General features: G+C 41.1%; 1 protein-coding gene across 1 annotated transcript in view; it reads left to right on the top strand.

Annotated features, from left to right (window-relative positions):
• The window catches only part of RYR3 (ryanodine receptor 3), a 534646-nt gene that overhangs the window by 238145 nt on the left and 269766 nt on the right, over nucleotides 1-26735 (top strand). Inside the window, exons 6-10 of the mRNA XM_053928437.1 lie at nucleotides 4677-4789; nucleotides 5750-5849; nucleotides 8802-8895; nucleotides 14125-14199; nucleotides 16149-16305. Coding sequence (XP_053784412.1) covers nucleotides 4677-4789; nucleotides 5750-5849; nucleotides 8802-8895; nucleotides 14125-14199; nucleotides 16149-16305 — 539 coding nt within the window. The remainder of the gene's footprint in view (nucleotides 1-4676; nucleotides 4790-5749; nucleotides 5850-8801; nucleotides 8896-14124; nucleotides 14200-16148; nucleotides 16306-26735) is intronic.

Here is a 26735-nt window from a genome sequence, read left to right as displayed (position 1 = left end):
ATTCTTACAATATACTTTGCTCTAAGATGTTGTCAACATCATCTGAAAATTATCAAATGAGCGAAGTACTATACTCTCTGAATGCAAATTGGCCTCTAATATGAACCAGCTGTCAGTCTTGGAGCACACAATCTGAAAAGTTACATGTCATTCTACCCAAATCGGTAAAATGACTTTAGACTTTTTGAGAGTTGGGAAGAAATTGACCACTTTGTAGTCATGTGTTCAGGAAATTTATTTAAATATTAGAGACTCCAATGAAATTGAAGGAAGTTGCATCAGATATTACTCTATCCAGCACTGTTTTCTAAATTCCTAAAATCAGGCGTAGTGTAAATTCTGTTGACAGATGAACACATGAACCAACCCAAATTCAAATTGGCCAATCAGAAGCTGACTTTGGCAGAAGACAGGTGGGAAAGGGTTGACCAGGTGTTCATGAAAACCTAGAGCCTTTTAACACAATTTATTTTATCTCTCTCACCCAAACCCATTTCATACTGTCCTTTAAGAAGGCCAGCTTGGTATTTGTGAGGGAGAAGAAAATGCACGTATAGCTCAGATAAGTTTCAGTATTGCCTGCGGGAGTCTTCTCACTTCAGGAGGAGATGCACTCAGAATTCAACAGAGTACCCATTCTGTCTCCTACTGGGTCATTCTATGGATGCACCTTTGGCTCAGAAACCTCTTCTAAGTTAAAAACAAGTACACGTTCAATAGTTGAGTTGAATCGCTAGGACAATGTGAGGGGAAGTTTGAAGGCAGTTACTTGAACAATTCCGGAATTCCCCCTTCATAGAGGATATTAAATAGTTTGACTGACGGACTTAAAAGAACTGGTGATTGCCCTGGCTGGGCGGCTCAGTTGGTTGAAACATCATCCAGTGCACCAAAGGTTTGCAGATTCAATACCCACAGGACCCATACCTAGGCTGCAGGTTCAGTCCCCTGTTGGGGCACATACAGGAGGCAACAGATTCTCTTCCCCACCCCCACTCCCGCTTCCCTCCCTCTCCCCCAACCCTCCTGTCTTCCTGTCTTTCTAAAGTCAGTGATCATGTCCTCAATTGAGGATTAAAAAAAAGAATTGCTGATCATTTTCCCTTTGGTTTTGGTTACTGAGTCCTTTCTTTTTTCCTTTTAAGGGTTTTTGTTGTTGTTTTGTTTTTAGCATTTACAGGTAGCTTTAACATGAGACTTAGGAGGAAATAAATAGGAAAAACAGTGCTTTTAGTGTTTTTCTTTTATGTATTTCAGGGTCATCAACTGGCCCATATCCTATTGATTCTGGGAATGGTCCTGACCACTGAACTGTTGTTCCCAGGAGAGGGCAGTAGGAGAAGTAGACTCTTCCTCCATGTGCCTGTTTAAGAACCACTTTATCCCAAACACCCTTGATGGTCCAGAGTACCTAATGGATATAAATATCATTTTCCCCTGGAAATGTGGAGGCTAACCTACCTTTTGTCATGAAATTCTTTATTTATTTATTTTTAAAGATTTTATTTCTTTAATTTTAGAGGGAGGAAAAGGGAAGGAGAAAGAGGGGGAGAGAAACATCAATGTGTGGTTGCCTCTCGCACGCCCCCTGCTTGGGACCTGGCCCATAACCCAGGCATGTACCCCGACTGGGAATCAAACCCATGATCCTTTGATTCTCAGGCCAGCACTCAATCCACTGAGCCACACCAGCCAGGGCTTGTCACGAAATTTTAAATGTAATCAAAATAAGAATAAATACTTAATCAAAGTAATACCTATACATAGTTTAAAGAAGTAAAGAGTCCTTTTACACTTATTGAAAACATCAGTCTCCTCCCCCGTCCTTCCCTCTCCTGGGTCCCCGCCTCTCTCTGGGGCACCTACTTTCAGTTCCTCTAGTATTGTTTACCACTTGTTTATGAATAATAGAGCATACTATTTAGTTATTCTTTCCAGATTAGGTATTATCTACTGATGGTGCCAAATGAATAATAAGAAATAACTCTTATGGTCCATTCTTTCCTATCTTCTTCCCACCCTCCCAATATATTTACATATAACTACCAAACCAATATAAACTACTTCTATTGATATAACTGTAACTTTTATTTGCAAATGAGACTCTTCACATACTATGCTCGGTTCACTTTATTATTTTTGAATTTTCCAGTAGTTAATAATTGCCTTATTTGAGCCCCAGCTGGTGTAGCTCAGTGGATTAAGCTCAAGCCTGTGAACCAAAGGGCCATTGGTTCAATTCCCAGTTGGAGCACACGCCTGGGTTGTGGGCCAGGTGCCTGGTAGGGGGTGGGTGAGAGGCAACCACACACTGATGCTTCTCTCTCTTTCTCCCTTCCTTCCCCTCTCTCTAAAAATAAATAAATAAAATCTCTTTTTTAAAAATTATCTTATTTGTTTGTTTTATTTTCTGTGGCTCAATCATTCATTCATTTCTAAACTATTCCATAGAACTGAAACTCTCCCCTGATTAGATTCAATCACATTAGCTGTACTCTTACTTTTGTCTTCTTAGAAACATCCACCATCACCCAGGAGATTCCCTTTCCCCTCTCCTAGAGACCTCATGTTTTTCTCCCTTCTTGGTTTATCAACTCACTTTGGTGGAGCCCATTATCCAGTAGCTTTTACAGAAAAGATTCATGGGAGGTCAAACTGTCATCCAAAAGTTTCTTAATTGCAGCTTCAGAAGTAATTCATAGTATTCTACATGGGAAATTTTCTTTTTCTCAGCATCCCAAAAGTTTTTATCTATTTTCTCTTAGTTTATGGTCTGCCTGTTTGTTGATTTCTGATCCTTTGTGTATGACCTGTTTGTATTTTCTGGGAGCTATTTAGATCTTCTCTTTTGCCCTCATGTCTGAAATTCCACAGCAATATGTTTCGACTCAGATCCTTTGTCTTCTAAGCCTCACAGGCATGGACCCCGGTGCAGGTCTCTCTTCTCCACTGTGCTAGGCCTTTCATAAGCCTTTCCCATCTGAAAGTGCTTGTCTTTCAGCTTTGGAAGCATGTTTATACTATTTCTTTGGTTTATTCCTCCCTTTTCTCTGTTCTGCTTCCTGGAAATTCTCTAGATTGGTTTTCTGATTGTCTTTGTTCTTCTTTTTGGGAGAAGTTTTCTCAACTTGATCCTATAACCCTTTCTTTCTCTCTTTTTCAGAATCAGAGAGTTTTTCTTTTTCTCCAAAGGAATCCTTCCTGGATATGTTCATTGCTGCTTCATTAATATACTGCATTAATATCTTCTTATCTCTCTGAGATTATTACTATAATATTTTTTAAGTTTTCTTTGGCAGTCTTTAACCTTTGTTTTCTCCAAGTCCCTTTTCCCCCTTTTTGTTTTGTTCCCGTCATTCACATTAGACTTTCCTCAGATGCCTGGTGATCCTTTGTCTCCATTCAGGTTTAGATCAGGGGAGTAAGTGCTGACTGGAAGCTACGAGTGTGACTTGAGCTCTCTTAGAGCTCCCTTTTAGGCGATCCAGGTGGGACCTAGGCTTTTCACAGGAGGCGTCAGGACAGCAGCATATTTTATCTTGGATATTTGGCTTCCCTAAAGAGCAATCCTCAAATTTGGGAGTGGGGAGGGAGCCAGCATCACAACGGGCATTCTGGAAGCCGAAGGATGGAGGATAAGAGAAGAGAGCTGGAGTTACTAACCAGGACATGGAATTTTAGTTATTCTCTATCTTCAGTATTCTTTGCCTCCTTGTTTGACAGTGCCTGGTATTTCTAAAACCAGACCACTGATGGTTTGTCATTCCATGGATTTGACTTTTTCTATAGGGTGGAGGAGGAAGACTTCCCTATCTGTGTGTGCAGCACAGAAAAAAGGATGCAGGGGGTTAAATGTTCCTTTAAAACTTTCAGCCAGCCTTTCTGTTTTCAACCCCATCTCCTATCCTACTGTTGCCTGTGCAAGTAACCGTTAGCTCCGGTTCCAGAGGCTTTCTGGGTAATATGCAAAGGGAAGGGTTCTATTTCTTGAGATTGGCTTCTCATCCATTTTCTTACCCAAAGACTTGAGTTTTAGCTTTCTCTGGGCTAAAACCATCTATCTTATTTTTTACAAAATGTCATTTTCTCTTTATTGCTATCAACTTCATACCTACTATCTTAGTTCTTGTAGATTTAGGCCTTTTGAAAAATCATCATCTTCAGTAGAAATACCGATGTTTTAGTAGAATTCATGGAAGGGTCAGGGCAAAGATTAAAAAAAAAGTCTGTGAGTAGTCAGTAGCCCAATGAAGTCAATTCTTTTTTTATATATTTTATTTATTTTTTTAATTTTTATTGTTATTCAATTACAGTTGTCTGCATTTGAAGTCAATTCTTAAAAAAGATTTGTAAGTGCCTATGAAGAGAGCATTTTCTCTATGTATTAAAAATGCTCAGGCTTCTATAGATGCTGGCCTCCAATGCTCTTTCCAACACTGCCTTTCTGTCTCTAGAGAAAAAAACAATCACCATCGGCAAAAGCAGATGTGGGGCTAGCTGGAATGCCTACGGATAAATAGAAATTGAGGTCTGAAGTATGGGTGTGTTTGGGAGATTATCACAAATTTACTATTATCAGAAATTACTATTATCAGCACTGATAATAGTAATGAGGGACAGAATTAGAGACAAGGGCCTCTATGAAGCAATGACTGACTTGAGGAGTCTTTACATAGGAGAAGCCTGCTGGTGGACCATACATCCCACTTCCAAACAGAGGTCTGAGGGAGAAAAAGTTCGAATTGGAGATGATCTCATCCTCGTCAGCGTGTCCTCTGAAAGATACCTTGTAAGTACCTCCTAACACAGGCATCTTTCATTTCTAGAACATTTCCTTTCAGAACAGTTGGTCAAGGAGAACAGAGTCACAACAGGTTGCGTAGAATAAGATAGATGCCTTTACATAGCATACTTAAGAGGTGATTAAATCCTCTCCCCTGCCAGGTTGTCATGGGGCCTGGGATTTAACTGTGAATGATCCTTTCAGAATAAGTCACTGTGCCCAACAACCTCTGCTAAACTTCTCCAGGCACTTCCAGAGAAAGCCAGCTATGTATATATTAGCTGCCATTACTATGAATGTATCACATTGTTTAGCTCTTGTCCAGAGAAGAAAAAGCCTGAAAGAATGGGATAGAGGAAAATAAGCTGCTATTGGAGAAAGAAATGAATTTAAAATATTTCAGCATGTGAGATGTCATAGCAGTTGGAAGCTGCAGGTGAGATTTTGTACCTGGGGATAGGTACTAGGCTCGCATCACTGACATCAAGCCCTTGGCTGGTGGAGGGGTAGGGTGTGTGTGTGTGTGTGTGTGTGTGTGTGTGTGTGTGTGTAATATCTGAAGATCAGAGAAATGTCAGAGATAAGTTTTTAAGCTTCTGAATGCCAATCCTGTTAGCAGACTTTACATTGCCTAGACCGAAGACTGCAGTAATTTTTCCCATTTGTGAGTTCTGTGTCCTGCCAAAAATAAACATTTTATAAATTCCTGTGGAATCAAGGAGCCAGCTGAAGGGATGAAGTCAACACTTGTCTGTCACCTCTGTAGCTAAAACTTCGTCTTCCCTGAGTAACACATCCTGCTTTGAAACTGCTTCTAGATTGAGTGAAAAAATCTTCCATAGCTATATAGGAAGAGCCAGATGATGCTAAGGCTGTTTAATTCGATCCTTAAAATTCTAGGGGAGCTGCTCCTGTCAGGACTGGCCAGGTGATTTAAAGGATGTCACATTTTTGTTTCTGCCACAGCATCTCTCAATATCAAATGCTAATATACAAGTGGATGCCTCCTTTATGCAAACACTCTGGAATGTACATCCTACGTGCTCAGGAAGTAGCATCGAAGAAGGTATGCTTTTTATATGCATGCAGCCCTCACTCTGCCAGTCTGTCTTGTGCTGTATATAGTGACATTTTCTGCTGCTTCCCAACTCCCACATGAACGTCTCAATACACAGTTAGCATGGTTTTAGTTCACCTGACTTCCTTTCTCTGATATCGGTGTGGGTTATTTTCTGTCCTAATTTCTGATCACATGAGCATTCCTGGAATTACTTTTAATCCTTTGGAGTCCACTATTATTTTAGCACCATATGCATTTAGGACTTTGATATGCACCTTTCCTCATCTACTGACTCTTCATTTTTATTTATGGTGACAGTTATAAGTGTACAGACCTCAGCAACTTAAATTTTAGACGAGATTATTTGCCAAGAAGGTGATGTTGTTAATACTTCTTCCCAAGGCATGTCTCCATACAGGTGGGAGGACTTTTCTTTATAATAAGAGTACATTTGGCTTTGTGTTTCAACTTCTATGCCTGCAAAGCCATTTAAAAATAATAAATATTCTCAGTATTTTATTTTTCCCTTGGAAGTAAGAGCATCAAAGTTTGTTCAACATATCCTATTTCTTGGAGCCAGACAAAGTCAATGCACCTTTCAAGTTACGCAGTAAATACACTGGCCTTATCTTACTCATGAGTAATATCACGGCTGAGCGGAATAATCAAATGTCAGTGGCCTGTAGGTCATCACATCACATTTCAGCACTTAGAGCAAGATCAAAATTTTTTTAAATATTTACGTCACAGACTTTAACCCTGTTTTTAATCCTGAGCCTAGTAGTTTCAAACTAGGAATGCCCTCCCATGATAAAATGTTTGCAAATGGCAAACTGAGAGTATCAAGGTGATATCCCAGTTTCAGAAGGCATCATAGCTCAACTGAGTAATCAGGGAACAGCAGACTTTTAACCCTTTCAGCAAATTGTGGAACATTTAGCCCTCTTGTTTTATGCCGAAATTAACCTACCACCCACAATGATTGAATCATTGTCAATCATTCCCTTTCTATGAGGAATCAAGAAACTCTTGACCAGGGGAGTTTTGACTGACTCTCCGTGTTAAATTTTCATTATCACTGTGGGAATAAAATTGTTTCCCAGTCCAAAAAGAGGGCTTATGGAGACTAATTGAGAAGTGTTTGCAAATCACATCAGGATGGTCCTTCCAGAAGTGTTGATTGCCCTTGTAATAGAACCTGGGCAACTCATCCTGTGAGTCGTCTGGCCCTATAGACACTGGCTTTTCAGGACCCACTGGTGAGAAACCCACTGCAGCCCTTGAGAGTGTAAGTGACCCTTGTCATGATCCTTCTGTACTGACTGTTGGCCTGCATATTTCAATTACGAAATGCTGTGATGTGCTGGCACTTGGCAGTTTTCTCCGTGTGGATAGAATATTGATTGGAGGAGCCTGAGGACTATAAGTGATGAGCTCTGAATGGGGCATGGCCTCACCATCATGAGACGATGGGGAGTTTATGCAAGAACATGATCGTGGATGATTTTCATTTTCTAAATAAACTGGCAGTTAAGAATTCCCCTATGACACTTATGATAATGTCATAAATTATCTCAATGCAAAAAAAATGATGTAACTGAAAATATTAGTGCAATAACATAGAGAGAAATTGGAAAAAGACTTCTGAATGTTTGGGGGAAGTTTAAGAAAAACTCTCCTTGCCCGGATGCAAAATAAAAAAAATGGAGGGGGATACCAGACTGCCCCTGAACAAGATACACTGGTAACGCCTTTCTCCTGTGGCATGACTTCTCATTCTTGCTGATTTCACCCAACACCCAAATAGTTTGATAGCCCTTAAAGTGATCTAATTATGTGATTAAAAAATAATCCTAATACAGACATTGAGCATATTAACTCCATTATGTCTCCTGAGAACAGACTAGCCTGGAGAGTTTTTGAATTCAGTAGGAAAAGAAAATGCCCACTTCTGTCCTGGCTGGTGTGGCTCAGTGAACTGAGTGCCAGCCTGTGAACCAAAGTGTCAACAGTTCAATTCCCAGTCAGGGGAAATGCCTAGGTTGCAGGCCAGGTCCCCGGTAGGGGGTGTACAAGAGGCAACCACACGTTGTTGTTTCTCTCCCTCTCTTTTTCCCTCCCTTCCCCTCTCTCTAAAAATAAATTTAAAAATCCCTTTAAAAATGTCCACTTCTCTGTGCAAGGTAAAGCTCAGACTGGGGCCCCTCTCCTGCTACTGTGTGCTAAGGCTAGAAATTTATTTGAAGATGAATTGGTCATCATGCACTTGAATCTTATTGTTTCCTATCCATCTCTGAACTCCCTAGCTATTCAGATTCCTTTCCTTGTTCTAAAAGCTAAGAGCTTATTGATAGTGGCATCTATGCTTGTCAACTCAGGAATATTGGAATGTCATTCTGCCTTCCCCTCAAAGCGGTAGGATCAATGTCCAGTTTTGATATGTGTTTGCTAAATACATTCAGAAGCTAGCTTCTCCTAAGACAATGTTTAATAACAGTTGGCTAGCCCCCTGCCCAGCACCTTCTTTCTTTTCCATGACTGCAGTCTGATTTGGGTTTTGCCACAAAACACACACAGTGAGATCTAAGAGCTCATCCAAGAATTTGGTGTCGAACATCTTTACATCCCAAGCAGTTGGAAAATCCTTATCTCTTTTATAATAGCAACTTATTTTCCTTTTGGTTCTTAATGCTATGAATTGACACCATTTTCACCTTACTTTTTGATGTCGGACTTGCTCATCCCTGAAACCTTTTTAACTCTCAATGTTAGAATTGTTGTGACATTCTTGTCTTTTCTGCCTGAGGCCTGAATTCATGGAATCTGTAATTTCCCAAATGCTTCTCTCTTGGTGTTTTTCATAACTGACTCAGACCTGTACAAATGTATCCTTTTAAACATGATATTCTCTTTATTAAACTTGTCATCAGTTCATGGTAGAATATAACTCTCTTCTAGGATACCTACTTGGAGGGCATGTAGTACGTCTTTTCCATGGTCATGATGAGTGTTTGACAATACCATCTACAGGCCAGAATGACTCCCAGCACAGGTAAGCTGATAGCTTCCTCCTTCTCCTACCTGTCTCCAGTCTCAGATGACTCACATTGAAGTGCTTGCATGTGGATGTGGCCACAGATGAATTCTGTAACTGGTGCTCAATAGCATACCCCACTTCAGCCATGTGTTGCAGTTTGTAACTAGGAATGGCAAACACTAGACAGGTATATACAAGGTCTGTCCAGAGGTATCCAGCCATGTACTATGAAAAATAGAGATATTTATTTATTGAAGAAGATACAAAATACAAGAAACATTGTACACAGGACAATGATGCCTCAGTCCCCTTCAAAGTAGGCACCTTGGGACCTCACACAGTTCTCCTAATCACCATCAGCTGCCCTGTCATGTCTTCCTGAATCTCATCGATGGTCTGAAATCTCTTCCCTTTCAAGGTGATGTTAGTTTTGGGAACAGCCAGAAGTCACACGGTGCCAAGTCTGGGCTGTAGGGGGGCAGAGTCATCTGGGTGATTTGATGTTTCATAAAAAAACTCTGCACGAGATGTGATGCATGAGTGGGTGTGTTGTCATGATGAAGCTGCCAATCTCCAGTTGCCCACAGCTGTGGCCTTCTGAATCATCCAAATAGTTTCCACAGAGGAATATTTAAGCCTAACACAAAATCTGATGCAGATTCATTGGTCTACTTGCTCAGTCATTTTGAATGCGACAACCACACAGTACACACACTCACTCAACAGCATCTACCACCCCCACTTACTAGTACAGTGAAGTCATCATTGTTCACACGTGTGCATTCCCATCCACTTTCCTTGGCTGCCAGGTTACATCAATGTCATGCAAACCCTTTTTGTTGTGTTAACAATGGCTGGACTTTTTACAGACAGACCTCATATATACATGTACTGCTTCTTTGGCAAGCAGATCTATAATGCCCAACTCCTTTATTTTCTTTGGGTGCTCCTGTCTCTAAGGAGTTTCTGGTAGCATTAATTGTAGCCTGATTCACCCTCTTCAGTAATAGAAATAAAGCTAATGACTCTAATGGGTCTGTGCACTTACATAAATTATCCACCAGGTTATTTGCAAGCAGATCATCACTATTATTCCCCTTTCATGAGCTAAGTAATTAAGGTGGAGTTTGGTGATTTCCTTTTGCTTGTTACCAAACAGGATTAGAGGACCCAAGTGTCAATATCCAGCAGGAGCTGGATTTAGCAAGGAATAGTGCCAAGGGCTATGTTTAGAGGATGCTATTGACAGTGATGCTTTGTCTTCTCCCCTAGTTGACCCATCCATGAATGTTTTTCAGAAATTTATACCATAGAGGGAAGATATGAATACAGGTCTTAATACTGAGAGGTGCTTCAAACAGAATTTGGGACAGCACTGAGTCTGATATCTGATATCCTGGCAGGAAAACATTCTTTGGTTTTTTTCATCATGCCTAAGGGAACCTTGTCAAGTGTCTCTTTTACTTTATTAGAAACATGGGGCCACATCCACACAACTAAGAAATCATCTAGGGCAGGTTCCTACCCCCAGGACACACACTGACTGATCTTAGATGGGAGCCTAGAAGCCAGAGCTGCAGACTGTCCATCCAGGGCTCATTCCTTATGTGATGTACACAAGGACCCCCAGGAGGATGAACTGGAACATATTATTGTATATCTTAGAAACCATCCATTGGCAATATGTATTCCTTCTTGTTCTGAGTCTTTTCCTGCTTGTTCTGTCCTCTGAATATCCCTTCATGGGAACCAGGTGTACCATGGGAACCAGAGCCGAGTCTAGGACACACGAAGTGCAGAGCTAAGGAAAATGCCTGATTAATTCACTCACCACCTCCCTAGCACTGGTCCAATGATGAGGCACACTTGATTTCCTTAGAATTGAGGATTCCATGTTCTAAATAATGTCATGTGATCCTATTCACTTGCAACTTTCATTCCCTTTTCTTTAAACAGTGAATTATGCAATTGCCCATGTACTGTCTCTCTTAATATTTTATTCTGCTGCATCAGGGGAAAGTTTGCAGGTGGATAAAGAACTGAAGTTTTGTGGGTGAGTTCTCCAGAGTTACACCTAAGATGGAATCTATCAGAACTCACTAGTTCTTTCTTCTCAATCCTGTTCTTTTTTAAGGATAGGAATTTGGGAAAAATGAAACACTAACCTTGTACATGGCTTCCCCCCTGCCCCACCACACAACTGTCATTAGATATAGAGCCATATTAGAAGCAGCCTGTGCAGACACTGCTTGGAGAGCCGTGCCATTTTGTGGGCACTTCAGTCAGGTGGTTCAACAAGATCCTGACTAAAAGGAAAGGCCGCACGGGTATTTGAAAGGAAGTGCTGGGGAGAGTGAATACGACGGAAAGGTCCCAGAGAGGCACATGAAGCAGGCATGTGTGCCGTCACTGCGGTGAGAGTGACGGTGGCCTTCCCTGGGCTGAGGATTCCTTGGGATCTAACTTGTATTTTTAAAAAAGAAATTCACAGGTAAAAATGAGAATGCTGAAATCCATTCCTCAGTAAGGAAGTGTGAAGGGGTTGAGGCTGGTGTGAGTGAGTATCTCTTTCTTACACTGGAACGTGAATTTTTGTGTCAGCTGGTCTCTTAATGAAAGCAGGGTGCCTTGGCATTACTTGCCATCTAGGTAAGGTGAGTGGCAAGCCTCATGGCTGTCTTATGTCAACATGTAAATCCTCAGAACTGGCCAGGAATACTGGAATCTGGGAGAGCACAAAGGAATAGGGAATAGAGAACATACTAAAAAAAACTATGTGAGTGATTCCACTTAACAGGGCTGACTTGCAGGTGGAAATAATTTCTATTCCCTCTAAAGCCACAGAGCAGCGAGGCTAGATAGAGAGGCTGACTGTCCCAGGGTACAAACCCAAAATCAATCTAGCTTTCTGAGCTCTGATCCTTGTCTGTGCCTCTGGCTTGTCAAGCACCCTGGAGTAAGTCACTTGAGCTATTGAAGTCAAGGCTAAGCTGTCAGCCAAGCTTTCAGAGGCACCTCATCTCACCACCCACTCTACTCCTCTCCTTGGGTAATTGTTTTAGAGAACGGGAACAGGTTGTTTCAACCTCTGTAACCTTGAGAGAATAAATGGAACAAGTTTCCAGCATTGCCTGGGTGGGTAGGACTAACCTTCCAGAATTCTTTAGATGTCAGAGGGAGAGGGTTCTCTAATTGTGCAACCTGGGGTGAGCTGATCCACTCCCTCCTCCTTAGAGATCCCTCCAGCCCTCAGTGAGGAGGGAGAAGCATTGGTGGAAACCTCAGCACATTTTCTTGTGTGGCTAGGAGGCTAGTGCAGTATTATTATTATTCTAGGCCTGGTACACAGACACCTGGGGTGTCGGAGCAATAAAGTAATGTAAGATTTCTTTCCTAATATTTATTACATATTTCCTGATAATGTGTACATTTGAGAAAGATTTAGAATGTCTTCAGTCATCCTACCACCCAGAAGTAACCACTGTTAATATAATTGTTCATTGTATTTCTGTACCATTAACTGCATTTTTGTATCATGTTTATAAACATCTGTATTTAAACAAAATTTGGATTAATCCACAATACATAATATTCTGTGCATCTGGGAGCATCTTTTGGCACATCAATTACAACAAAACACATTAAACCCTCACAACCGTTCTGTGATTTAAGTCCCTTAATTAGACTTTCCCAGTGAGAAAACTGACGCACAGAGTTGAAAGGACTTGATTAAGGTCACACAGCTAACAGATTCAAACTTAGGTCTGCCTGACTCCCAGGCCCCATATTTTAACTATCTCATAATTATGTGATTATTTTAGGGTAAAAATAATTAGGCATTTCCTCTTCACCTCTATCGATTGCCTGTTGTCTCAAAAACCTAGATAAAGTTTTTCAGGGGCTTGAGTGATTCAATTGTGATGTATATACAAATCCTGTGTGGCGAATTTAAATGCAAGTAAATGATCAGTCTTAACCTAAGGTCATGAGATTCTCAAAAAGTGTCTGGGTTTAGTAAACCAGGCAAGCCAGGGACAACTAGAATAGTTCATTTAATTCCTCGTAATCTGTCATTTAGGTAGGTTGACCCCGATTATATAGATTAAAAGCAGGCTTTGCTAATCATCAGATAGGCATCAGGCAAACCCACATCAAGCAACATTACAGAATACCTGACCAGCACTCCTCAAAACTGCCAAAGTCATGGAAACAAGGAAAGACTAAGAAGTTGTAAGACACCAGAGGAAATGGGTGACATGACAGCTAAACGCATTGTGTCTTGGATTGCATCCTGGAACAGGAAAAAATTTAATGGAGAAACGGGCGAAATCCCAATAAAGTCTTGAGTTTAGCTGGTAATGATGTACCAATGGTGGTTTCTTAGTTCTGACTCAGTGCCATTGTAATGTCAGATGATACCATTAGGGGAAAGCAAGTGAGACTATACACAAACCCTCATACTATTTTTATGACTTTTTTGCAAGTCTAAAATTATTCCAAAATAAACATTTTATTAAACACATTAAAAGCTTATCTTATTTCAGGAAAGGAGACAAGAGCACAGTAATAAAATCATGAACACTCTAGCCACGGAGCATGAAGTTTTGTTCTGAGCATCCTAGAACAGTAGAAATTAATTCACACCGTACTATGTATATGTTTTAAAGTGCAAATACATTTTAAAAGGTGTAAAACATCAAGGCACTTAACCTGAAAGAACTGGAGCATTCAGTATTTAGTCTGATCACGTGACTGGCTGTTCTGACTCCTGATGTGGAAACCGAGAAGACCCTTTTCATTGTACACCTGATGGGTGGCTCGTGGGTGGCCAGATACCTACATGGCAAGCAATCCCCTCACCGCTAGCACTTTTTCTCCTCATGAGAGAGAGAGACTGACAAAGTGTGCCTGTCTGACTTTTTTTCAAGTTACTTTATTTTTTTAATTAAATTTATTGAGGGGACCCTTGTGCACTCTTGGTGGGAATGCAGACGGGTGCAGCCACTGTGGAAAACAGTATGGAATTTCCTCAAAAAATTAAATACAGAACTTCCTTTTGACTGAGTGATCACACTTCTGGGAATATGTCCTAAGAACACAGAAACACTAATTTGAAAGAATGTATGCCCTCCCTTTGACCCTTGCTTTGCTGACTTAGAAAAACAGTGTGGGAGCCTCCACAGGGAGCTGTCCCCCATCCGGTGCTGATCAGTGTCAGGAACTAATCTCCAACTCTGCTCACAGGAGGATATTCTATGAAGCCGGGGGAGCTGGGACACGCGCCAGATCTCTGTGGAGAGTGGAACCCCTTCGGATTAGGTAATGGAGGGTCAGGGTGGTGCTCTCCGCAAGACTGCTTCCTTTTCTGGTACAGTCCTTTCTCTTAAATACTATTTCATTTGTTCCCTATCACCTGGCAAACCCTCAAAAGTTATGGGCCCACAGCTAAATCTGAAGTTTCTGTGACTTTGTTTTTAAAGAAGAACAATGACAACCACACACACACACACACACACACACACCCCAACTGCGATTTCCAAGACCTCTGTTTTGATTATAAAGCCAGACAGCTCCCCTCCCCTTGCAGTGTCTGCATCACAAAAGGCAAGCTCAGTCATGACCACTGGAAGTCAACAGTACTCTTCTCCCATTTGTTTTCTTCAAAAGATTCTCTAGAATCCACATTAAGTCTCCTTCTCAGTAGCTCTGTTTGCTCCAGTGGAAAGTTATCTTTGAGTGACAGAGTGGTGGTCATGATGATGTGAGGCAGGGAAGACGAGAACATCATTGAAAACATAGCTGTGAAGAAACGGTATTTACCAGAACTTGTGAGAAACAGTGCTGCATCTAGATGGAAGGGACAGGAGGCTGAGACTCTGGAGCTATTTGCCTGAGCAAAAACATATGGTCTCTAAACATCAGACTACTAAAGGGGATCCAGTTAAGCTCTGGACCTTTATTTTGCTGAGAGGAACTGCAAGCGAGGCTAGAGCTAAACTGCTTGGGATAAGAGAGGAGGGTCAAGTGTGGCCATCTTGGTTGTCCTTCTCTAACTTTCTCTCTAGCTCTCTGCTCATTCTCCCCCTGAACACATATTCAAAGTAACAGTCTCTCTCATGAAGGATTCTCAAAATAACCCATTAGCAATCAGAAGAAGATATTACAACTTCTCTTATACATACACATATATACGTTCAACTTTTTACTGAGAGCTCTGGAGACGGCTGGTTTAAGGAAAACTTGTTTTAAGGAGCACCTGCTTGTTATCTGGCTCCGGGCTTTACATTCCTTTTCCAGCCCTGTTAAAAGTTATACTCTGTTTCTCAGGATATCAGCCTATGATTATTACTTAATGGACTTGTATAAAAAGTTAAAACAAGTATGTGTCTAGACTTCAAGTAATGGTTGCTTATTTCCCCAGCATTTGAAGCATGAAGAATTTAAGCCTTTTAACAATGTACTTTGGATTTGCTGGTGCTCCAAAGAGTTGGATAAAGAGAAAAGTTACTTTAAAATTTGGCACATGTATCTCTTAAATGTTTCACTCTAACTTAAAAGATAAATGTATTACAGATTATTCAGTGGATAATTTCTCCCTGACACTTCCTGTAACTTTTGTTGAATACCAAGCTTTTGATGTAGGACCATAAAAAACTCGGTATTCAACATGAGATCTTTCTTATCTCAAGCATCTCATCCTGTTTTACTTTTCACCCATAGAATTTATTGCCTTCTAATATACCACAATGTTAATTTATTTGTTAGGCTTCTTTATTATCTCCCTCTCTCTGACAAGTGTAAGCTGCACAAACATTTTTGCTCTTTCTGTTGAAGATTAGATTTTTGTGGTGGAAAAGTGTTTGAGTTCAGATGGCACATTCAGAAAGGTTTTGCTTTCCCAGAAACAAGTTTCCCGTAAAAAGGCAACCTTCCCATTCTTTTTTCTGTTTTTGTTTTTGCATTAAGATACTTCAGTAGAGTGAAGGAAAAATGGGAGCCTGGACCTTCCAGTTAAAATAGACTATTGCCCCATCCCCAGGATCATGTTTCTTGTTGGTGTTCTTAAGGGAGATGACAAGAGAGCACCATGCTTAGTTTTAGGCAGACAGAAAATCCTAGAGCAAACCAGAACTCTGGTGCTTTGTCCCTTAGGGGATGAACCCTGGAGTATTGCAAGTCTGCTAGCATGTGTATGGAAGCACAGAATAAATATTGAAAAGGACTTATTTTTGTGTAAGTGCAATTTCTTGTCTGTTTCACCTGCCCAGCTGGAGTGGCAGTAACATCAGATGGGGCCAGGCTTTCCGACTGCGGCATCTCACCACAGGCCACTACCTGGCCTTGACAGAGGACCAAGGCCTAATGCTGCAAGACCGGGGAAAGTCAGACACCAAGGCCACAGCCTTCTCCTTCAGGGCATCAAAGGTAAGGTCTGATGAAGTGGACTTTGACCTTGTTCTAAAAGCAAAAGCTCTGAAGCCTTCAGGTAGACCTATGACTGAAAAGAAGGTAGGCTGGAATAAGATGCAATTGGAAATTAAACCTATGATACTCACTTCCTTCTTGTATCTTTTGAAGTGAGTTCATAGAGGAATGTGTACCTTAGATGAAAGCTGACGTCTTAAGAGAGAGAGATTTTCAGGAGAGTGAAGAACCTGAGAAAACAACAGGATCACAGGAATGTACACTGTTGATCAGAGGCTAATGGAAATTATTGATGTTTAATACTTAATTCTAAGTAGTTTAATACTTTTAAGTCACATGCTTCATTCCTATCAAGCATTGGTAACATGGAGGTATAATTTCAGTGGTACCTTTGTTTTTGGATCAAGGAAATGGTTTCTTTCAGATTCAGAGAAGGCATATTTCTGGACATGATATCTTCTCACCACTTTTTCTATTATACAGAGTTACTCGTACCTTCCTCATCCTTTTCCCAGGTTATCTCTTCTCCCCAGATCTCTTAGCTCTTGCCTATTTATCCCCCACCTCATTAAGAGTAGATCTTGTGTTTGTTAGATTAACCCCAAATGTGCAACTTTGCCATTTGACATGTATTTAGACAACTATTTTTTAACCTCTATCTTCAATGTTCAGCTAGGTTTTGACTCCTCACAACTCAGAGCTGCATCTCATTGGATGGTCAGAATTGCAGGCTGAGCCAGCTTTTTTATTGTTTATGCTATTACAGTTGTCCCAATTTTGCACCCTTCCTCCTCCTCCAGCCAGTCCTCTCCCAATTTCCATAGTCATTCCTCACACCATTGTCTATGTTCATGGGTCCTTCTATATGTTCTTTGACTAATCCCTTCACCTTCTTTCAAACAGTCCTCATCTCCCTCTTCCCCTCTTATAGCTATCAATTTATTCCATGATTCCATGCCTCTGGTTCTATTTTGCTCATTACTTCATTATGTTCATTAGATTCCTCTTATAAGTGAGATCATAGGGTATTTGTCTTTCACTAACTGGCTTATTTCACTTAACATAATAGTCTCCAGTTACATCCATACTGTCATGAAAGGTAGGAGTTCCTTCTTTTTTTCTGCTGTGTAATACTTCACAAATGTGTAGTACATTTATACAGTGAATTTTTTAATCCACTCATTTATTGATGGGCACTTAGACTGTTTCCAAATATTGGCTATTGTAAATAGTGCTGCTGTGAACATAGAGGTGCATAAGTTCTTTTGAATTGGTGTTTCAGGATTCTTAGGATATACTCCCAGAAGTGGAATTTCTGAGTCAAAAGGCAGTTTTGTTTTTTAATTTTTTGAGGAAATTCCATACTGTTCTCCACAGTGGCTGCACCAGTCTGCAATCCCACTAACAGTGCACTAGGGTTTCCTTTTCTCCACATCCTCTCCAGCACTTGTTGTTTGTTGATTCATTAATGATCACCATTCTGACAGGTGTGAGGCGGTATCTCATTGCGGTTTTAATTTGCATCTCTCTGATGGCCAATTACGTTGAGCATCTTTTCATACGTCTATGGGCCTTCTGTATGTCCTCCTTGAAGAAGTGTCTGTTCAGGTCCTTTGCCCATTTTTAATTGGATTGCTTGTCTTCCTGGTATTGAGTCGTATGAGTCCTTTATATATTTTGGAGATTAGACCCTTGTCCAGTATATCACTGGTAAATGTGTTCTCCCTTATGGTTGGCTCCCTTTTCATTTTGATTTTGGTTTCTTTACCTTTGCAGAAGCTTTTTAACTTGATGTAGTCCCATTTGTTTATTTCTTCCTTAATTTTCCTTGCCCTAGAGAGACATATGGGCAAAAATATTGCTACCTGGGATGTCTGAAATTTTACTCGCTACGTTTTCCACTAGGATTTTTATGGTACCACAGCTTATACCACTCTTAACATGCCCAATCTCATCTGAGCTAACTTCTGACGGACAGTTGGATGCCCTGTTGCTTTATGATTTCTCTGGAAAGATCATCCAAGCATAAGAAAGGCTCTGCACAGATGTCTGCAGGGTTATCAGGGAGTCTGCTCCTCATAAGACAGCTCAACATCTCCTTGGGGAGCTTCATCTCTGGTTCTATTCTTCATGGCTCTTTTCCCAAAATAAATTCTGATTCATGTTCTCAACACAATTTCAGTAAAGGTTTGTTGATGGTTCTGTTTGTGTAGGACTCAGCGTGAAGCTGACAGCCCAGTTTTCTATGGGGCAGCTCTGCTTCTTAATGAATCTGAGGAGGGTGATCTTTCAGCACCACCCTTTTGTGAGCAGGGTGTTCAGACTCCTCCCCCGCCTTTCTGTAGTGGTATAGTCTTTTTAGGCAGCAAATCTCTTTAGCATATAGGTTTTTCTCCCCAAAACTGCCCTGTATCAGAGGTAGGCTTTTTCCTTACCATATTTCAAACACTAAAAAATGTCAGCTTCCTGCTCTAAATTCCCCCCAGACGTCACCTTCATTTTCTATTTCTCTTTCCATGGCTTGTTGGTTCCTGGACTTCATTCTGGTTTTCTGAGCACATTCTTTTCATGCTACTCTCACTTTTTCTTTTTTTTAAGATTCTCAGCACAAGAAGGATTTTAGTCAAATTTATTTCTGTGTAATAAAACATTTTGGCCCCCAGAAAGTGGTTTAGGGCAGTGCAAATTGCTACAAGAATCAGTGAAACAAAGCACTAGAAAAATCCTAAGAACAGAGACAAAGAAGATCACATTCTTCCCTTAGAGACAACTTGGACATGAGATGTCAGGGGTGAGAGTGGATAAAGAAGGGTGGGGGAAGGAAGACAAGAAATGTCTCATCATGGCTGATGCCCAGGTAAATACCTTTCTAAGAATGGCAGCTTGGCTTTTTTCTTGTTTGAACGCTCTACCCCAGTCTCCTTAGCCCACTCTAGATGTGCTGACACTGAGGGCTTCATCATTTCAGAAAGAGGCTCCTTTTATGACACCAAATGAATCCAGTAGCCTTTTAGGAAGCTGGCAAGCTCCTGCTCCAAGGGGACTCTTCCTTTCCACTCCTTTCTTGGCTCAGCCTGTGGAGCATGGCTCAGTGCTATGCCCTGGTCTCTGGGGGAGTCCAGAAAAGCTCAAAGCACTGGAGACAGTCCTCATAACACTCCTTCCTTTTTGCACCACTTCTGGCCTATGGGCACATTTTGCCCTCAAAAGGCTCATTGCCTGCTCAGTCCCGAGTCCCTCTGTTCATTGAGAGGTGCAGCTGGTAGCTGCATGTCATCGAGGTGCCATGGGGGCTGCCAGCATAGCAGAGCTGGGTGTCAAAGTCACCCAGGAGTCACATTGTCCTGTGCACTTGGCAGTGTGGTTGTATTGTAGTGAAGTTACTATGTTAGAGGTTTTAAATAACTCAATGCAGCAGTATTCAGCCTAGCTATCTTCACTCCAATTTGAAAGGAACTGAAATTAAAATGGCATAGGCTCTGTGGCAGGTCAAGATAGGGCTGTGTGCCCACAGAAGACTGGGCCTTCCTTGGGCCTTGTGGGAGCAGGGCATTTGGCATCTGAACTGTGAAGCACAAAAAGAGAGAACATGTGGGGAGCACACAGTTCTGCCATGCATGGTTCAAAGAGCACTTGGGGAAGAGTACTAAAGATGCCTTGATTTCTCTGGACCTGCAGCTTACTCTTAAGTAAATGTGTTCTTACGTCATGTGGTGTAGGCTCTCCTCTGAAAATGGGCTTTCCAGAATGCTTCTGCTCACTGGGGAATAGTGATGGTCCCCATCAGAAAGAACTTGTGGCTTTTAAAAGATTTTTAATTTATTTATTTTTAGAGAGAGGGGAAGGGAGAGAGAAAGAGAGTGAGAGAAACATCAATGTGTGGTTGCCTCTTATACCTCCTACTGAGGACCTGACCTACAACCAGGCATGTGCCCTGACTGGGAATTGAACTGGCAACCCTTTGGCTCACAGGCCAGCACTCAACCCACTGAGCAACACCAGCTGGGACATGGCTCTATTTTTCAGTGACGTGAGGATATTGAGCCATTTTGCCAATTCTTGCCCGGTCTAGGTGTTACATGATAGAGCAGATGGCAGACCATGAGATAGCACTTCAGGTTCTGGGTGGTGGCACAGGGGTTGGGGGCACTCAGTGGGCAGGCAGAGAGGAAGAGAGAGTGTGCGTTCTTGCTTTTGTTAGTGGGGTTGGGTGGGGTATTTTTCCGATCCTCTCTGCATGCTGGAGAATCTAGAAGGCAGAAAAGAGACTACTAGAGGAGCACTGTTTGGGCTCATGTGTTCAGGCAGGACTGTAGGTTAGCTGGGCTGGGAGTCATTTGGCAATGATGGGCTTCCCACTCCATGTTTCCTGTCAGGTTGTGTTAGCCTGTGACAGCTATAACTACTAAATTGGAGGCCTTGGAATGGCTGCAAGTGTGTGTTAACATCCTTAGCAAGCTACCCATACAAGGAAGATGGCAGGTGCCCCTGTGAATCTTGAGCAGGCATGTGACTGAGCCTTAATGGAAAGTGATCAAGGCCAAGCGGCTGCTACAGTCACTGGCATGGCCTGGCTGAGATGGAATGAAACCGAGGTCTCCAAGCAACCTATGTGAAACAGTGTAGAATAATCAGCAGAATATGATTCTGGTCAAAGTGTTTTCCCCTGTCTGTCAGCATGATGATCCAAATCGGACCAGAGGTCTGGGATGCTTTGGTGCCTCCAAACTGCAGCATCACACATTACTCCTGTATCCTGGAAGGGGTGTGGTGGAAGATAGAGCATGTTCTCCAGGTCGCCTAGATCTACTTTGTGTGAGACCTTGATCTTTATCAAGTTCACCTCATTATAGTCTGTCATAAACATTAAGATCTGACCCCTGCCTGCCCTTCCATCATATCTATTGCCACTTTCACATTGTCTTGAGTTCTAGCATCCTAAATATTGGCAGTCTTCAAACATGCTATTTTTTTCTCACCACTGAACCTATACCTAAAATGCCTTTACCTCTCCATACACCTTCATTAGGGAACTCATCCTTCCATATGAGTGTCAAGTGCCTCCCACAGGAGGAAAGCTCTTCCATTGTTCTTTGGCAGGCCCTGTTCATGATTCCATTACAGCCATCACCAGCTCGGCCAGGAGCCACTGGACGACAAGGACCTCGCTGGCCTTTCCCTTCGTTCAAACCTCAGCACCCAGCGCAGTGTGTAGCATGTAGTATGTTTGAAAATTGCTTGCTGAAGGGATACACACATGTGATTACACACTAAAATACAGAGTGAAGCCCATTTTATTTTAATCCCTGTCATCTTCATGGAAGTATTCTGTCATGGTGTAATTATTTTGGGGTCACAACACTCTTCCTGTAAACATTCAAGGAGAGAGATTTATTATTTTGAACATCTAAGTCACATTTCTATGAATTTGATTTCATGTCATCTTCCCATGGTCTTGACATTGCAAGGCCGTTCCCCAGGGATTGTCAGACAATGTGATTTGCATTTACTCCGGCAGGGCAGTACTGTCTAAGATGTCATGTCTCAGCATCAGTTTACACCACTGAATTCATTTTAGAGAAGGGTAAATTAATATTCAAACAAGCCTTATGACATCTAGCCGTTTATTTTATACCTATACTTAAAGATTCTGCCACAGGTCTTGAATAAATGATTGAGATAGAATCTCAAATCTTGCCTGTTTTATTACATAAGGGCATAGAGCTATAACTGTTCCCCATTAAAGGAAACTTCTCCTCAGTGTATAAAAACCTGAAGTTCTATTTAGTCAACATTTATCAAATATCTACTATGTACTAAGCACTGTATTCTTGGCCAAACGTGACTCCCCTACCTGCCTTTTGAAAACTGCCCACTACTCTCTGCTGTGTGTGCAGAGCATCCCTGCAGCCTGGATCCTCATGCACCCTTTACCTCAGTGGCCCACAGCCAGACAGCAGCTGGGCTAATGGTACATCCCTCTCTGACAAGGTTGTGCTGAAGTAGTGCCCTTTGTGCCAGGCTCCTGGCATACTCTATTTCCTCACCAGGTTATCAGTGGGGGAAAGAGAGGGTATGGAACAAAGGAGGGAGGGGGAAAGGAGAAAATTTACCTTAAGACTCAGACATCTACAGACTGTACCATTTCCTGAAGTTTTACTTTAAATAAGTCTGCAAAGAATTTTTAAAATTTGAATTGATGCTTTTCCGAGTCGTTCCTGCTTAAAGTGGACCAAATAAGCAGTCAACGTAAACCACAGGCTTTGAAGTAGGAGAAACCTGGGTTTCAATTTTTGCTCAGCCATGTGCTGTTCAGCAGTAATGTTTTTTCTTGTTAAAAAAAATGGGGGTAAAAAACTATATCTAGAAGCATTGTTGTGAGGACTGAGGAGACCAGGAAGATGACCTGGGAGTTTTTCTCTTGTCCTGAAGGTGACAGTAGGGATCAATTGACAAGGATGGAGGAAGGATCCCAGCATGGTGCCTTCCACTCAGGTGGTGCACCTTCCCCAGCGAGGCGGATGAAGCCACCCCCCTGCATGCTGTAAATGATGGTGGCCCTTCCTTGTCAGCTGCCCAGCAGAGACTTTGCAGCCAGCCAGGCTCCAGCATTGTCCTTATAAGGCCATTTTAAGACTTCATATTCAGGGTCGGAAATTCAGAAGGGGACTCTTTTGGTGGGGAAATGAACCCAAAGGTGATTTCTCAGGTTCCTCCAGAGACACCTAGGAAGGAGTGGGCTAACCAGGGCTTTCTCAATGGCTTACTCCAGCATCCGTGAATGGAGCCCACCTTCCCATATCTACTTTTCTTCTGAAACGTGCTTACAGCCTGTTAGAAAAGAACTTTGCTGTCCTTTTTGGGCACAGATGGTTTAATTGTGTCAAATAACAACAAATTTAACTCTGGTTAATAAACATGAGCTAGGACTTGCTCTGTTTAAGATATCACACTGTTACTAATGCCATAGCTGACAACTTGCTAGTCTATAGCCTTGTTTCTTTGCAATCCATCATTCGTACTGCTGCTGGAACAATTATTCTAAGATGCAACCCTTGTGTTATTCCCCTGCTGAAAATTTTCAGTAGATTTCATTACCCACACCGGCTTTTCCAAAGAGGTGTTCCAAACAGTAATTCAATGAAAAGGAAATGTAATGCTGTGTTCAACAGAGTTCAACAGGTTGTTTTGGTTTTTCTGTTGTCATTTGCTTTTTACTGTAGACTCATAGACTCCATATTATACTATCCTAATGTTCCCTCTGACTTATAAAAGAAGATACCTTACTTAGCCAAGTCTTCTTCCCCTACAGACAGTTTGTCAACATTGAGAAACGTGAACCTATAGGATAAAGTTGAGTCCTGTACAGGTCCCTTTCAGGGCTTCCACACTCTCCTTCCCTCACTATGTGACTCTCCATCTCCTAGAATGCCATCCCCTTCCATACTCCCTTCCTCTCCTTGCTCTCCTGGCTGAGCTCACATCAAGTGTCAATCTTGAATAGAATCATTCCTAACTGCCCAGGCAGTGTGAATTTTTCTTTCTTCCAAACTCCTATTTTTCCTTGAATATAAACCACATCACCTTATTGTCATTAGGAGTTTTTATATACAACTTCTGAAGTTTATACAAACCCCGGACCACCCTGGCCATGTGGTTGGTTGGAGCATCATCCCATACACCAAAAGGCTGCGGGGTTCAATCCCTGGTCAGGGTACATATCTAGGCTGTGGGTTCAGTCTGGTTGGAGCATGTATGAAAGACAACAAATTGATATTTCTCTCTTTCTCTCCCCCTTCCCATTTATCTCTGTCTACAATCAATAAGCATATACTTGAGTGAGGATTTTTTAAAAAGCCAGAGCCATTTTCCATAAAATAATAGCATATATTTTCAACTTCTTCTTTATCATAGTCTTCAAACAACTAAGACATTAACACAGTTGATATGTAACTATGATAATGGTAAACATTACAAAATTATGTTCAGCTGACAAATGGGCTTGGATTTATACTTAATTTAGGATTATATTTCATTACTTATTAGAAAATGCTCAAACTCTGCAATTCTCAGTTTTGTCATTGATAAACTAGGAGAAATAAAAACAATAGGGCCATTGAAAGGTTTAGAGAGTGTTCTTAAAGTGTCATGTATAACACATATATCATTTTGTGGGTCCTTAGTAAATTCACATGATGATGTTGTCATTGCGAAGGGCTTAGCAAAAGATGTCACTCAAAGTAAGCACTAGACACTCATTCCAGTTCCCTTCCTTGTCCTAAAAAACTTAAATCAACCTGGAGAGCAGCAACTTAATCACCTTGAACCAAGTATTTACGTGATAATCATGATGTGGTCACTGGCATTTCCTTAGTAACCTCTCAGTGAAGATGGGCATAATGGTTACTATTACCCTTCCACACATATTAGGACAAGTAACCTGTTCCTTCTTGGAATTAGCTCATTATCTAACAAGGAAAGGTTGTGCAGATAAACAGACAAATTGATGCCCACAGACCAAGAAAACAAAAAATTATTTGCAACCTATTTTACGGAGAGCATTTTGTGGAATACAAAGACAAACAAATCCCAGTCTTGCTCTTGAAGAGTTTTCAGCCTGGCAGGGGACAAGAAGTGGACCAGTACAGGGCTCATATTGTAGAAGATGGTGAAGAGCTTTGAGGGAGGTGAAGCCAAGTTCCATAAGATCAGAGAAAATCCAAAGATGACCTGCGAAAGGCTTGATGAATAAAATGTAAATATGCAAAGATGAGGCAGGGGAGTTCCAAGAAGAAAGTATCATGCCAGTAAACACCCAGAGGAAGGGACACTTGATATATCAAAAATAATATAGTGCAATTTGAATAAAGCATATGGTATATAAGAAGTTAGAAATGAGAACTGTGTTCTGTAGGAACTTGGGAGTTATAGAAAGGAAGTGATTGGATTAGCCCTATCCTTTGGGAAGGTTCCATTTCCAGGAGAGAGTGGGTACATCTGGGGCCATACTTAAGTGAAAATGGAGAGGGGAGCATTAGTTCATGCTCAAGTCAGAAGGAGATCACCAACCTGCTGTCAGCCAAGCCAGGCTTGTCTCTATCGTGGACCACTCTCACTCCCTTAACCACATATCATCGTTGTTGCTTAGGTTTCCGTTAGGTTGGCTTTAGTGTTCGTTTGTCTTTATGTTTTAGATTTTGTTGTTGTTGATCCCATTTTAAATCAGAAGCAGCCACTGCAGTGACCGTCATAGAATTTTGAGAGGTGATGCTATTTTATAACAGTGAAGACACAGAGAGACACTCCATTCTATAAACAAAATGATCCACTTATTTCAGAGACTCTAGAAAAATAAATCCTACAGTTTTTTCCCTTTGGCAAAGTCATATTTATACAAGTGAAAAGTGAAAAAATAAATGAAATAACTGTGATTGTTGATAGTTTGGGAGCATACAGTATTTTAACTGTGAGCTCTTTGCATTCAGTGTAATTATTTACATTTATCTATCATGTTATTTTTATTTTGCTACACCTCCTGTGGTTACAGAACAGGCTGGAGATGAAAACTTTGATATATTTAAGTCTGTTACTGGCCTCAGTGCCTACAGAATTATGGATATTTATGAAGTGAAAATCAAGTATTCATTGTTTTTTAGAATAAATAAATGCACTCTTGACCAGTTGCCTATAAAGAAATCCTACTATATCAAATTTTATTTTCCCATTGACTTCTTAAAATAAAATCAGAAATAAGTCCCTTTGGAAATGTTCATTTTGAGAAAGAAGTCATATTTAACAATCCACCAATATTTCAACATACATTAAAAATAAGAATTTCTTGTGAAGTGTTAATATTGCTTAAAATGATCCTATAAATGTGTGCAAAATAACTAGTTTTACTCCTATGAAGGTTTGCAGGAAAGAAATAAGAGCTGAAATGAAAACATATTTGAAAGGAAAAATATATATAAACATATATATTTATTCCTTTAATATGTGTTTATTTAGTAATTGATAGGTGCTGGATTCTCTGGACTAGGAATCTAAAATTAACTTAAATCTGGCCCATTCCCTTGATTCTTTCATGGCTTGGCAAATGGAAAGTGTCATGTAAACAAGCACATTCACGGTTAGAGTTGCTAACTGCTCAGTAGAGGAATGAGGGTGTGTTGGGGAAATACAGGCGGAGAGATTCACTCTGAAGGTTGGCACCTGAGCAGCGGGCTGAAGGGTCCATGGGAGTATAGAGCAGTGTGAAAGAGCACAGTCTCTGGAGCCGGACTTCTGGTTTAAATCTTGGCTCTTTCACTCCTTATTGAGTGACCCTGGGCAACTCATGTACCTTTATTTTCTCCTCTGTAAAAAATGGGATAATATTTGTAGCTGCACCAGAGGCTGCTATGAAGAGTTAATGTGTGTAAACAAGTTAG

This window comes from Desmodus rotundus, chromosome 7 (genome assembly GCF_022682495.2).
Source record: "Desmodus rotundus isolate HL8 chromosome 7, HLdesRot8A.1, whole genome shotgun sequence".
Taxonomy (NCBI): Eukaryota; Metazoa; Chordata; class Mammalia; order Chiroptera; family Phyllostomidae; genus Desmodus; species Desmodus rotundus.
This window is presented reverse-complemented; position numbering and strand designations above follow the sequence as displayed.